At 39.8% G+C, this 14,297-nt stretch overlaps 1 protein-coding gene across 1 annotated transcript in view; it reads right to left on the bottom strand.

Moving 5' to 3' along the window:
- ARHGEF12 (Rho guanine nucleotide exchange factor 12) overlaps nucleotides 1-13,169 on the bottom strand; it is a 43,325-nt gene extending 30,156 nt beyond the window's left edge. Inside the window, exons 1-8 of the mRNA XM_009951224.2 lie at nucleotides 13,149-13,169; nucleotides 12,338-12,426; nucleotides 10,682-10,738; nucleotides 3,256-3,354; nucleotides 2,744-2,793; nucleotides 1,864-1,921; nucleotides 972-1,150; nucleotides 293-370 (exon numbers count right to left, since the gene is read on the bottom strand). Of these exons, the coding sequence (XP_009949526.1) occupies nucleotides 293-370; nucleotides 972-1,150; nucleotides 1,864-1,921; nucleotides 2,744-2,782 (354 nt within the window). The 5' untranslated portion in view covers nucleotides 2,783-2,793; nucleotides 3,256-3,354; nucleotides 10,682-10,738; nucleotides 12,338-12,426; nucleotides 13,149-13,169. The remainder of the gene's footprint in view (nucleotides 1-292; nucleotides 371-971; nucleotides 1,151-1,863; nucleotides 1,922-2,743; nucleotides 2,794-3,255; nucleotides 3,355-10,681; nucleotides 10,739-12,337; nucleotides 12,427-13,148) is intronic.
- Nucleotides 13,170-14,297: the final 1,128 nt, after the last annotated feature.

Here is a 14,297-nt window from a genome sequence, read left to right as displayed (position 1 = left end):
GAGATTTATTGAAATCTCTGAGTAAGAGTCAAAGATGCTTACTTGCCCAAGGATTACATCAGACTGACAGATAAGAAAGCACGCACAAATTTTTTCATACTCTCTCAGGATTAAAAACTCAAGAGCTGATCAATAAGAGACCGGTGTTAGGCCAGTATACAGAAAAGCTAAGCTGAAACATAGGCTATGCAAGGGCACGTTGAAGATGCTACTAAGTAGCGATTCAAAAAATGATCTTTGTATTTGTATTATACTTTCCTCCACCACTCTCAAACTCATGCAATTCCATTACCTGCAACCGCTCCTGCTCTTTCTGTAGCATCTTTCTCAGAATCTCCACTTTCTGGTTGTGGACAATATTATTCTCCTCCTAGAAAATATGGAGAGATTAAGGGTCGGGTTTTTTGGTGGAGCTGGGATGAAAAAGAAGGAAAATGGATATGGCCACATTTCATCTACTTCCTAAACATAGGCTCTGTAAAGCCCTCCAAGAAGCAATTCAAGCTTCTAAATCCTATCCTATGCGTTCTTTCCTGCTTTTGAACATAGCTATCAACATTAAAAAAAAAAAAAAAAAAAAAAAAAAGAGACAGACCAGAAGTGTTTGCTTATCTGCTTTCCCTACTCCTCTTTGCCACATCTGCACACCTTACAATCCACTTTTATTAAAAAGTTACAGCATGACTGGCTTGGACCAGATACACTGCAATTTGCATGACGAGAGTTTACCTCAAAGACAACCTGTGAATAACCCCTCAATTGTATTTCTATTATCTCAGATGAGACTCGTTATTTTTACTTACAAAATGTTCTTCTCGATGTGATTCACTGCCCACTGGGTGGCAGGATAAATATTGCAATTCCAATTTGTGATTTGTGCAAGAAGCACAAAACAATTCCGGAAAAAAATACGTGACTACTTTTCTTCCACTGCTATGTTTGTTCTTTGGAAAGACAGCTTTAAATCTTACCCCCACAAGCACTGGGCTAGTAATCCTTTCTGCATTTCCTGATGTGCCAGGCGAATGGGGAGATGTCATGATGGGAGACATATGCCCAAATGCTGACAGATCCACTTCAGAATCAGCTAATGGAATCTGGGGCGACCCCGGTGGTCGCCCCTGAACAGTGAGAGCTACATAGGAACCCGCTGCAGGGAGAACAAGAACAATTCACGTTTCAGACACACTTGCAGATTTCTATGGTTGCTGTTTCTCTGGTTGCCATTTTGCCCTAGAAACAACACTCAGACCACTCTTCACCTGTTCGTTCTTCAAACCAGAGAACTCGAGAGCACTGTTAGCTCTGGTTTAGAGATCTCTGTTTCAGGTAATCCAAAAACTTTCATGATAATCAACCTTAAGAAAAGCACAGAATCCTATTTCTAGTCCAGCAGGTTACATTTATCAGGTTGTATTTACAGTATACATATGCTCATGCCACAAAATAAACTGTGCTAGGGTGTAAGGAACCACTACCACCTTCTTCCTTGTACAAGAAAATCGACGAAGAACGCACTTTTAGAAAAGCCAGTCCTTCGCAATCTACATTAAGAGTGCCTGAACAGCTATGGAATTTAAGGTGGAATCAAACTACAGGAAGATGCATAGGCAAGGTTTGATGGTAACTTTGAACATCAAGCCAAGGAGAAACTGCAGAAGCATGTAGCAGTTCAATTCTGAGATGTCAAAACTACCCCAATTTCACTTCACTGTTTCATACACACCCTTCATCTTTCAGCATGGGGCGTGGTTAGACCTCATCTGTCCCTTGATGGCTGAATTGGTCATTGGTCCTTTAAAATCACGCCTTTCATGCTTTAAAGTAGCACGGAGACAAAAATAGTAACCTGCCTTTACTTACACTTGATCAGCTTTACCACCTCCAAATGGTTTGAGTGTGTTACAAGAGTGCCATTCACCTGGGGGTAGGGAGGAAGAGAAAGTTAATAGTGTTTAGTTGCTGATTTCCAAAGAAAGGTACCGACACACGACACAATAAGCACTAGAAGGAGGAACAATATTTCCTTTCCCCCCCATCACCATCACTATATCTTCCAAGACACCAACAGATAGACAACTTATCCTTCTAACAGTTTATCTTGGTGAGCAGAGCTCTGCAAAACGAAAATTACACACATACGAAAGAAAACCAAGCAACCAAACAACAACAAAAAAAATTCACCTCTGAACGGGCAGAAAAAAAAATAAGGTAGCTAATTTAATTCATTAATTTAAATGCCTAGTTGAATTCCCAGCTCTATCTGTGTCAGTAGCTACTGTACAACAACGATAACTTTGCAGCAATAGTTTAGATAGCCTTTTTAGTCATTGACTTGATTTCTTAGTAGTTTGGGACTAAAAGAACACTGTTCTGGGGTCAGTTAAGGGAAAAACAGTAATCCAAGAAGACTATTTACTTACAGGTAATATCAACAACTCTCTGTTCCTTCTCTCCCCTGCCACTTCCGTTTTTATTGTACGTGTGATACTTGAACCTCGTAGGATGCTGAACTTGCCCATAAAGTTCTGAAATGAGTGTGATCTCCTCAACAAAACTAACATTCAGCAGTGGACCTTCAGTGGTTACTGTTCTGGTATCCCCAGAACACGAATACTTTGGCCATTCCTCTATCCCACGGGCAGATGCAAGTATCACAGCAGACACAGCAATGACATTCTTTCAGGGAAAGAGCTCATTTAATACAAAGGAGCCATTTCTCTGATAATGTGAATTCCCTTACCTTGATAATTCTATCACCTGTTTGCACTCCGGCCCGCATGGCTGCTCCATCTAGAGAGGCAAGAAATCATTCAGTTGCACTTTCAATAGAACCATTCAAAGCAAAAACGGTTTAAGTGCTTCTGTAGTTCCAGTCAGAGCTACTTCCCGCACTCACATAAGCTTCCTCTCTCTCTCTATCAAAATCTTTGATTATCTAGACTAGAGCAGTTCTGTTCTCATTTTGCAGCGGATACATGAAGCCACAATCCCACCACGTTTCAAGGAGTCATTTACTTTCTCTCAGATGCAAGAGGTCAGTTTCCAAATACATCAGACACCGAGGAAGTGATTCACTGCATCCCAACAGTGCAACACTCTTTGTCCTCGCACATCTATTCCGAAGCTACAGCCATCCCACCTGTGAGGAAGGCATTTGGAGTTTTCTCCTCCAGCTCATGCACATGTTTCTTTGATTCACATGAAAACCCTCTAGGCTGCTCTCCGGCTAGCACATTTAGCAAGTCTGCTTACCTTCTTTGACAGACTGCACGAAGACTGGATTGTCTCCGCTGACTGTCAGCCCAAATCCGTTTTCATCCCGTTGGATAACAACACACCGTTGAACAAGACCTGCATAAGAAAGGTGGGGAAAGGGCAGAAGAAAGAAAAGGAGAGAAATACAAAGAGACGCAAGCTAGGCATCAATCCAAAACCTTATCCTCCTAGATAATCACACAGAGCACTGAAAGAAACTGGTACAATACAACAGAGGGAAAAAATATATGAGAGACAGAAACAGGGCATCAGTCCAGAAACAGATAGGAATGTCAAGACAGGTCAAGCTTATTGTTTCAGTTACACAAAACAGAGATATACAACAGCAGAGATGCAGACAGCTCTGGCACATCAGACACAACTTGAGGTAAAAGCAGCTTTTAAGAAGAGCAGCTACGTACACAAACCAGTGAGCACAATTTCCCTTCGTATTAATGGTTCTCGTAAGTACAGCAGAGGGCTGTCATTTCCAGTATACCATCAAAACCACTAAACAACTTCTACAAGCTACTCTAAAGAATAAGTCACAAATCCCTCAGACTAACAACCATGGGCTGGACTGAACAGATTTATTGATCAGGAAAAGTTCTCCCAATTCTCAGCAAAAATCTCTCCTGGGGCACCTTCTGTTCCAGATGAGAACATCGCACAGAATCAGAACAGCAGCAGTAAAGAAGTACAAGCCACACCTACTACACTGAACAAGACTTCTGAAACCGAGACCATGCTTCCCACCGAGCTACTGAACTACAGGGCCAAAACCCCAGAGATGCAAATTTCAATTTTACCTTGCTGTGTGACATTAAAAGTGACTTGGTTTGCTTCCCGGTATTAGAATTACTCAGTATAACGTGAACATAAATACTGTTGCACCGATAAATGTACTTAGCAGGCAGAGCATTTTGAAATGGTGAAACGTTTGAATGCCTATTGTTCACCTGAAAACAAAATAAGGGGAAAAACAAAAAACAAAGCAGCAGTCCTGGAACATTCATTGCAGCGCGCTCTCCTAGGAGCATCTGCAAAAAGCCTACCACAATGGAGACCTTGAAAAGTGACTTTAGGAACTCTGCAAAACGCTTCATAGATGTTCTTTTATTTACACAGCAGAAACTACTAGCTACTAAACATCACCCTTATTTCTAACAGATTGCTTTGCTGCTTCATTTCTTCATTTCTAAAGCCACATCAGGGAAAATTCTTACACCAGAATCTTGAGAAAGAACTGCAGTTCTCCGTAATCAGATACCAAAACTGCAGCAGTTTCATTTAGTATGGAGGGAGCAAAGGGAATTGTTAAGATACTGTCCCAGCAAGACTGTCTTTTCTGGAATAATTTTTAAGGAATGAATTGTAATAGAGTGTGAAGTCATACCCATGTCTTAAATTACTCTCGCACTACTACAGCTCCTTTCACTTCTCTGGAGCAACTTCTAATGGAAATGAGGAACCTCAAGTGAAAATACCGTCTGCCCAGTCAGCCCTGTTCTCCTCAAGTGTGGCATATATGAATATGGGTGTGAGAGCAGTGGAAAAGGCTGCATTCCAGCAGTTCTGCAGCAATCTGGTCACAGTATCATATCCCAGTAACTTCCCTTCTGCTGATAAAGTAGAAGCAAATTACACTACACACAGCAACCCACAGTAAGTTGATGGAATGGATGCACGGTAAAAGCAGACAAGAGGAAAAAAACCACACCACCTTTCAGATCCTCTTTATACGGTTAAGTGAAACAAGAGGCCTCTCCCTTCTGTACCTCCCATTTTTCTATATGACCAAGCTTCTTTAAGTCTCACTTCACAAGAATGGTGCCCCAGGGTGGGGTGTGGGAAAGAGAACATATGCTATTTCATAAAAACAGCTCGTTTTAAACCCTGCTGCCAGACATACAGGTTTTATGAGTAAGACACTAACTAATCTTTTGACTCATAAGAACTGTCCTTGTTTAAAGGCACAGTATAGCCCTCGTTGCTCTTCCACTGAATTTCTTTCTTTTCCAGAACCAATAACCCTTGGACCTACTGATAAGCTTCCTCTCTGAATGAACCTGATGCCAAAGCAGCAGCAATGCAGTAGGAGATGCAACATAAACCAACCTTACAGAGTATAATTTAAGTTCCGACAATAACCAAGTCAAACTGTTTCACACCACAAGTCTCAATTTCACCCAAGATCACCTTTTAATTTTAGAACGGGGAGGCAACCGAAATTAGGACAACTTGAACCCAAATTAGTCCATAATTGCTTTTTCCCTGTATTTGTTCCCTTCAGACAAGAAGCAGGCAATTAACCCTTCTTCTAACACAATATAAAAGGCTGGAATGAGCTCTACATAAGCCAGCTGAGAGATACCGTGCTTGATGGAGATATACAACGGCTTTGTAGCTACTTTAATGAAGTTATCTGAAAGTTTTCTGAAGGTAACACTATTACCTGCAGAACTAGATCAGCTCTGATAGCGCTCCCTGTCTGAACCAAGTAGACTAAAAAGAGCAACCTTCAAGTACTCTCTTTCACTCTGCTGTGAGGAAAAATTAGCAAAGAAACCCCCCAAATCTGTCATTTGCTCACTGTTGTTCTTTAAGTAAAATACATTCAATTTGAAGTCTGCTTAGTGGTGGAATTTTAAGACTAGAGCAGCAATGTTTTCATAACCCACGTCTTGTACCTTGAACATCTCATTAGACACTCTGGAATGGACTTAAAGGAAAGCCACAAACCACTGAGAGCCCAATGACACGCAACGTAAAGTTCTCAATAGCTGTTACTGTCATGCTTAAACTTCACAAGTACATACAGGAACTCCTATATTAAATTACTAACTCAATCAACTTCACCCACTTTAATTAAAGTCTATGAGTCTGGGGCAATACTGAAGAGCCCATGTTAGCAAGCGGCTATCAGCTTTTCATTCACCTTTTTTACTTTTGTTTTCTAATTCTTAGCATTCTCTGGATGGAAATGACCAAGTCATTCATTTTGAAATATGCCACTATGATATTTCACTTTTTCCAGCTTAAGCTTAGTAAAGATTACAAGGTCAACAGAACTCATCGTTGATAGTACTCAAAATCAAACCAATAATAATTTTATTCCCACATTCGCTTTCACATGACAGTATCTTGATAGCATGAAAATAAGGAGACATCATTGTAACTATGCTTTAAGTACACACAAAAAAAAAATCAGACTACACGCTCGTATCTTGAGCGGACTCATAAAATGCTGTGGAGAAAAAAATAAAATCTTAAAAATCCTTTTTCATCCTCATGCATATTATAATTCCCCAAACTCATTGGTATAGCCTCAAGCCAAGAGTACAGTAAAGCAGCTAACCATGTCCTGTAGTTAAAGAGTTTTAAGAGTAGGAAAGAAAGCAGTCAGAAATTACCAGTCTCACAAAAAAAAAGGAATTGCAAGAAAAGCTAAGACAATCAATGCTTCGATGGGTGGCACAAATCCCTCTGCAACATTCTCCAGCCCTGTTACAACTGTGCCTTTTGGGTAACAGGGAAGGGTACAGTCCCAACTTCCCAAGGTCACTGACACACCATGGTAAAAACTATTGTCTCAAACAGTCTTGCCAAATACATTTCCATTGTCCAAGAGCTTCTCGAGTAAAGAGATCTTTTACCCTCCTTCTACACATCCTAAATATTTGGAAGTTATTCAATAAAATGGGAAATTTCATTTCCCTAGCAGTGCAGGGGTTCATTCTAAAAACCTGACTCACAGAGAAAATGGGGACATGAATTGCATCTCCCATAATACGATGTAGCTTCTCCTCTGATCAAACTGTGTGGGACATGGCATGGGAGGAGACTTGTGAACTATAACCTCCCTGGAGGCATGAGGCCACAATGGGAAAATGCAATTTAATATAGTGATTCGAAATGAATCATTCAATAAACAAAAACAAACTCCTTGGGGTTTTGAGAATGTCCAAATGTTTCACGTCATTTGGGAAGCTTTATTTCTATAAAATATTTTCAGAAACTCTGCTCCACAAAATAAATAAAACTATCAGATTTATAAAAAAAAAATTCTCATAGGATGAAATTTCTGAATCTCCTTTAGTTCTAATTATCATCACGACCTTCACACCAAATGCCATATTAGCAGCATTCTTCAGATTCTTCCGCTAACCTGGGAACAGAAGTCATGTAAAGTCAGTGCAAAAACCTATATTGTTTGAAATTAGTGCAGTGTATAGATAGTGTCTTGACAAAACTGTCAGTAACAACAGCACTGAATACTGTTCATAAAATAAGGCTTGGTAACCTTTCTAGAGAAAACAAACCATGTATTTTAACCATGATAAATAGGACTATCTGCTCCCATGACAACACCACATTCAACTGCTGTGGTCGAGTGCCCCTTTCACTCCCACCGTTTTCTGGCTATTATAAGGATAGTGATGAGGGGCTCCCAAGAATCCTTTCAAGAGTCTGGAAAAATGGTGGCCACAACACAGACGCAAGGCTGACAAGAACTGCAAGGAAGAAAACAGGAAGAGTACGTTTGTTTTAAAAAAATCTCAACCAGGGTAAAACCCGGGGTTTCAAAACAAAAATATTTAAAAATCTGTCCCCAAGTTGGAGAGAACATATGAAAGAGTATGTACACGGTCTAGCCTGACACTTGGGCCAGAAACTGATCATTACTAAATAAAAAGGAAGATATCTTTGGACAGCAACCAAGACATGGGGAAAAGGGAAGGAATAGTATCTGATATCTCACTTACCAACCTGAAAGCTAATTTCAATTTTAAGTTAATTTAAGAGACAAGAATTCTAATTTGAGAAACAGGTATCAAGAATTGTGGGAGGTTATGGCACTACTTAGTAAATTACAGCGTATCTTAAACTACACTCAATCTCTCTCATGATCATCTAAATTTTGTTGACTACACAGACATAAGATGGTTGGAAGAAAATATTGCACTCTAGTTTCATGTCACTATAAATCAACTTCTGTATATCAGAAGAATTTCCCTACCTAATCACTCTGCCTCTGCCCCAAGCCAATCATATACTTCAAGAAATTCTGGTCTCTTGCTCCTTAACTAAGAATTTCAAGAGGTAAGAACAAACACACACTTGAAAGCCACACCACCTTTTCCTGTTGTCATTCAAGACTTTTCTATTATTCACTCTCCAATGGGTAGCCAAATAAAGCGTCAGCTAACATCCAGTCACCAGCGAGAAAAATATCAGTACAGTATGTCTACTTATAGGTTTTTAAATAGTTCAGTCCCATCCAAAGCAAACAGTAGACTTCTCTACACATACTACAGAACCTGGGAAAAGCAGAGGGTAGAGACAAAAGGCAGGGCAAGATCCAACACAGCAAAGGCCACTGGAAAGGAAGGATGAGTGGGAACTGCTCCCAGAGATACTGGACATGGATAGAGCATCTGCAGGAAACTTTGGGGGAAGTAAAGGCTTATGTTAGGAAGTCATGTTTCTTTCTGCCATACATGAAAAGCCAGGACACTGTACAGACTGAGGGAGAAGAATAAACACAGATACATTCCATCAAGCATACCAAATGTTTCCTGTAATTAACCTACAATAGTTTCACAGCACCTCCAGTATATTATGGGTAAGCAGCACTAGGCAAAACTCAATGCATGTTCAGTCCACAGTGATCTAAGCAACCTGACTGCGCTGTCACTAACCAGCATCTACCTGGCAAGGGAAAGAACTGGTCAAGGCTTCAACACAAGCCCATCAGAAGCATCATACCAAAACATGCTTTTCAGGCAGGCCATTTCCCAGTCCATTCTCTCCAAGCATGGGAGGAAGACACACAAGCCAGGTCTCCCTAAGACAGGTTTCCAGCTCTACTGAAGGAAATCAAGGCACTCTTAAAACCTGTTTACAGTTTCTGAGTAACAGTCTCACACCCTGAGGAACATGACCCTTGTATTATTTTTATTATTTAAAAAAAAAAAATCAAATAAAAAAATCTGTGATTCAAAATCCCAGGGAAAGTTAAGAGATCTCATTTTCACAGAAGGAACAGATCACACCTCCCTAAACAGCAACAACTAAAGGGCTTTTGCTAACACGTCTATGTTGGTTTAGAAGGAATTCTTCAGAGTTGGGTTTTTTTGGGTTTGGAGGTTTTTTCTGCTTTTATTTTTTAATGTTCCTTAGAATCAGAGCTATGACAGCATCATTTTGTATTACACGGGTGTTTTAAGAAGTCGGATTGCAGCCATTAACACCTGGCAATTTTACTCTAGTAGAATGATAAAGCTGATACTGGAAGAGTCATTGCATCTGTCCAAAAGCCCACAGCAGGTTATGCAGCAAGCAATTTTCTCAGAGAAAAATCAGAAAATATTTAAATATCAAAAAAAAAAAAAACAAACCCCAGGAAAAAAAAAAAAAGGCAACTCATGGCTGGAGTCAAGACAGAGCTGGACATGCACACTTAGAAGTGTAGCAGTACTGGCCAGATTCAGCCTAGGTCCAAGGGTCTTAAGAAGCTGGTAGGATCCAAAAGGCCACCCACCAACTTGTGGAAACTTACTACCTTGTAGTTTCTAAGACATGAGTGCAAATATCTTTAGAGATCAGAAATTCAACCAGTCATCAACATAAAGGCAGGATGGAGAGAGTGTCACAGACCAAAGACTGACATATCTGATATAAGCTAAAGAAGGGAGGATGAGCAAACAAGCTGCATTTGGCAGACATTCTTTCCAATAGCACCCATCATGGTGTACTGACAACATAATGACGTGTGGAGCTGCTCCTCTTGCAAACTATTATATGCCAATTTGTTCCAGTCTACAAGCCCACAACACAGTAGTCACACGCAACAATAAAGGACTACCACCAGGGAAGCTACTTCCTCTTTGGAACAAAGAGCGGTGAAGTTTATATTCTCACATTTTTTAAAATGGTTTACAGATACATTTTTCCCACTTCTGTGAAACATGAAAAGGAACTGACATGAGATCCTCTACAAATAATGCAAAAACATGAATTGCTGGCTCATCCAGATTAACGCCCACAGTTAGAGCAAGACACAGACTTTTCTGCAAGCACAAAAACCCTTCTGGAAGTCCAGCACGAGCTATGTCCTCATACAACGCCAAAAACACCCAGTGGCACAAGATCTCCAGGAAGGGCAGCCCCAGCAAGTTTTCCCAACTATCAATAGATAACAACAGGAGAATCCAGGTGACAGTCTGTGCTTGCCAGCTACGGGTTAGTTTCCAGCCACTACAAAACTACAAGCTGATAGCAACATTTAAACCCAGTTTCCCACTCCCTGCTGCAGAGCCAACCATGCGGATCATGTAAAGGATAAAAGCCTTGGGTGCACAGACAGAAAGCATGGAGCAGACTGCAAAGGTGCAAGGCTGCAGCAGCTGCTTTAGCTTACCATATGTCTCGGATCTACTCTCCTCCGAACTAGACTTTGTCTTCCTGGAGGAGCTATCTGCACGAGAGCAGGAGAAAAGGAGAGAGAGATATAGAAAATATGGAGACCAAACATGAGAAAAAAAACTTCATGAAAAACACAGACTGATTTATTAGGTTAAATCGTGCAAAACACAAATAAGATGTGAACAAAACACAGGTGAAACACTTGGAATAAGGGGTGAATAATACGAGCATGAAGACACAGGTAACACCACAAAGAATCTATTACAGAATCTAAGACACAGTAAAAGAAGTTCTCTGCAATGAACTACAGAAAATATTCTGGACAAAAACCAGTCCAAGTATAGAAACTCTGGTAATATTTATCTCCAGAGTAAGCAATCGACACACACTTAGTGGTTCAGCATTCTGAATTCACCCCTTAAAAAGAAAAGAATTTTACGAAGGCTACAGTACAGAATCCATCTATCAGACCAGGTCACAAGCATCATAACACTGGTGCCAAGTAACAGCTCTCAAAATTGGAACGACTTTCATCAAATTAAGATCAGAGGATTCCTGAAGTTGGCTTCTGAAGAAAACAAATTCCTTCTACAAAACAGGTTCATAGCCTGAGACCTCCCCTGACCTACCCCAAGCTGAAATAATTTTACATTACCTATTCCCAAGGAAAAAGGAAAAGAAGACAAGCACTAACTCAGGTTTTCTCCCTTACCCCATTTTCTTTAAACCAACTTTAAAAGGTCATTTTAATTTATTTTGTGCACACTAGGAAGGAGTCATGCAGCTAGTGGCAGAAAGCATTAACAAACAGGATGGTTTATAAACATCAGCTTCAAATGTCTTGTGCAAAAAACACATTCTACAAGTTCTACCACCTTGACATTCAACTCTCTTGTCTTCCACAAGCCCCAGGGAAAACACTGGACTAAACAGTAGAATGCAGAGACATGAAAAATGCACACTGCACGGGGCCAGGAGGCTCAGACAAGAGCCTGTCATGCATTTCATGAACATACACAGTAGTCAGTGTTTTCAGAGAGAGAATGAAGAATCCCTGCACGCATCCTAATTTCCAAGACAGCACTGGATGGGCTTACCAAATTGACCCCAATCTAACCTTCTGGAAGGTTAAAAAATAGGATAGCATATCCTTTAAAAATAGACATTTATCTTAAAATATATCACGCTGCAAAGTACAAATTCACTTACAAGTGAGAGAGATGGCCCAAAATCTACTAAGGCTCAAAAAAACACTCCAACAAGGAATACCAGCCGTAGTTGAGCCTAGAACATCTCCAGTTTCAAACTTCAACTAAAATAGCCAAAAGAACTACTCGCAACTAATTACAGTATTTGCCTACTGAAATTTCAGACGGACTTTTCTGAAAGAGGAAGTAGTTATAATTATTCACTTATACCGCTAATCTAGGTTTATTCTTGCACAGTTAACAGCCGCTTTGTAGATGAGCGTGTTTAAAAGCAAGCCCATATTCATTTCAGTGCCCGCACGCTTCAAAAACGCTTTGCAATCGCAGAACAACGCAACTCTGAAAAACACATTTGTTGATACGTTAAAAGAATTGTTATTCCAATCCCCAGTACTTTTCGATTTGAAGTCTCGATTTTCACCTGTGAAGTTTTAGGACTTTACCTGTTGGATCAAAGTCGTGCGTACTACTGCAGCGTTCAACCTTCTGTTTCTTGTCAGCTGGAGACTCTCTGCTCAGAATGCTGCCGTGTCTGTGTCAAACCAAAGCAGAGGATCCTGACTACCACACCACAGAAGCATTGCCAAACTGGCGAGGCTTTTGGAAACAACCTTCGGTAGTTCTGCTTGCTAACAAGGACTTTGGATTAAAATGTACGCATTAATTTCACCCAAAAAAGTTATTCCCAGTCTGAATTGAAGTGGAAAAATCATCTCCCTCGGAATCTTTGGGAGTGTATCCAAGGTTCTAGAAACAGTCTCACTAACCTTCGAAATTAGTCACAGCAAGTACATTCTCTTTATCACTCAACACCAGGCTATATTTTATTTTAAAAACAAAAGTTAAGCTACATAAAACTGAAAAAAATCCCGAAATCTTACCTCTACCTCCTTTCCCAGCAAACCTTAAATACCTTTGTATGCAAAAATTAAAGATGTAGAATATCCCCCAACAAAGGAAGTGTCTGTACATCAGGCACCAACATAGCGTCACGTTCTCTGACCATCTCAAATCTCAAGTAAGATAATCCGCCAGTGTATGTAACAGAAATGCAAATGGTAACGCTATGCCACGCACTTTAAGTACACCACCAACTATATTTTTGCAATCTGGGTATTAATTTCCTCACATCTGTAACAGGCACTGCAATCTATGTTTGTTCACTTTTTGTTTTCCTTTTAAAAGAATTCCTCCTTCGAAAGTCTTGTATCATAATTTGCAATACAGATAAACAGCCAAAATTCAGCAACTCACCTTGTAGGTTTTTTGAGAGGAAACCTGAAAAGAAGAAAGAACATAAGTTTAATGAACTTTTTTTGTTTCTCAATATTACGTTCAATATCAACACTGATGCTTCAATACAGTTTTTACACTTCCGCAATGTCTTCACAAGAGACCAAGTCTTTTTTCTTGTTTCACTTCAGCCAATTATTAGCCCATTTACAGTTGATTCAACTAGGTAAAGAATTATTATCAATATGCTTAAGGTTTCAAACAGAACCAAGAACAGAAGCACAATCTATCGGAAGCTCTCAAATCTAGCATCTAGTAGGTCTGTCATTCCTTAAGTATAGCAGCTCATGGATCATCTTCCTCTCATAACAACTAGTTCCATGCACTATAAATTAATGTAGCTTGATCTTTTTGTCCTGCTGATGGACTGAGTACCTGGTACCTAATGAAGGTCCAAACTCTGAGAAACCTCGTATAGCTGAGACATTCCAGTTATCTCCCTCCTGTGTGGGTTCTGTGGTATCTACACTGATACAGGAACTCATACTAACATCTCCTCCTATATCTATTTTCTTCAAACTGTATAAACTTGCCATCTTTGAGACAAGCACAACAGAGTAAAGTTAAGTTGAAATTACATTAACTGTTCCAAATGTTATTACTGGGACATACAGATAAAACAGGCAATGCGAATCCACAGTTAAAGGGAGGAAGAAGCGTATACACATTTTTTAACTAAGGAAAAGATGTGGCACATGAAACCAGGACTTTTTTCCTTGAATAACCACAGAAAAATTACAGAGCAAAGTGTATGCCACCCAGCTTAAGGTACCAACTTCTACTTTCATAAAGCAGAACTAGTTTATTTCCTCAGAATTTTTCCTAAGTTTAGCTGCATTCCTACTTGTTAAATGTTTTTAGATCCTTTGGCTGGAAAGCCATACAAGCATTTAGAGTTATGTGTGTGTATGTGTAAGAAAAGAATAGATAACTTAAGTCACCTTTTGTTCTCAATGAAGACATCTACAATTACCATATCTGATAATTTCCTCCATATACGTAATAGTTCTCCTTATTGCATTTAGTTTCTCCTATTTATACAGGTTTTCCAAGAAGTAATGGGATGAGGGTTAGGAGGAGGCAGAGAAGAAACTCAAAGGAATCTAATAC

Source organism: Leptosomus discolor, chromosome 22 (assembly GCF_034619465.1).
Source record: "Leptosomus discolor isolate bLepDis1 chromosome 22, bLepDis1.hap2, whole genome shotgun sequence".
Taxonomy (NCBI): Eukaryota; Metazoa; Chordata; class Aves; order Leptosomiformes; family Leptosomidae; genus Leptosomus; species Leptosomus discolor.
Note: the sequence above shows the minus strand (reverse complement) of the source record. Positions and strands in the feature narration are given on the sequence as shown.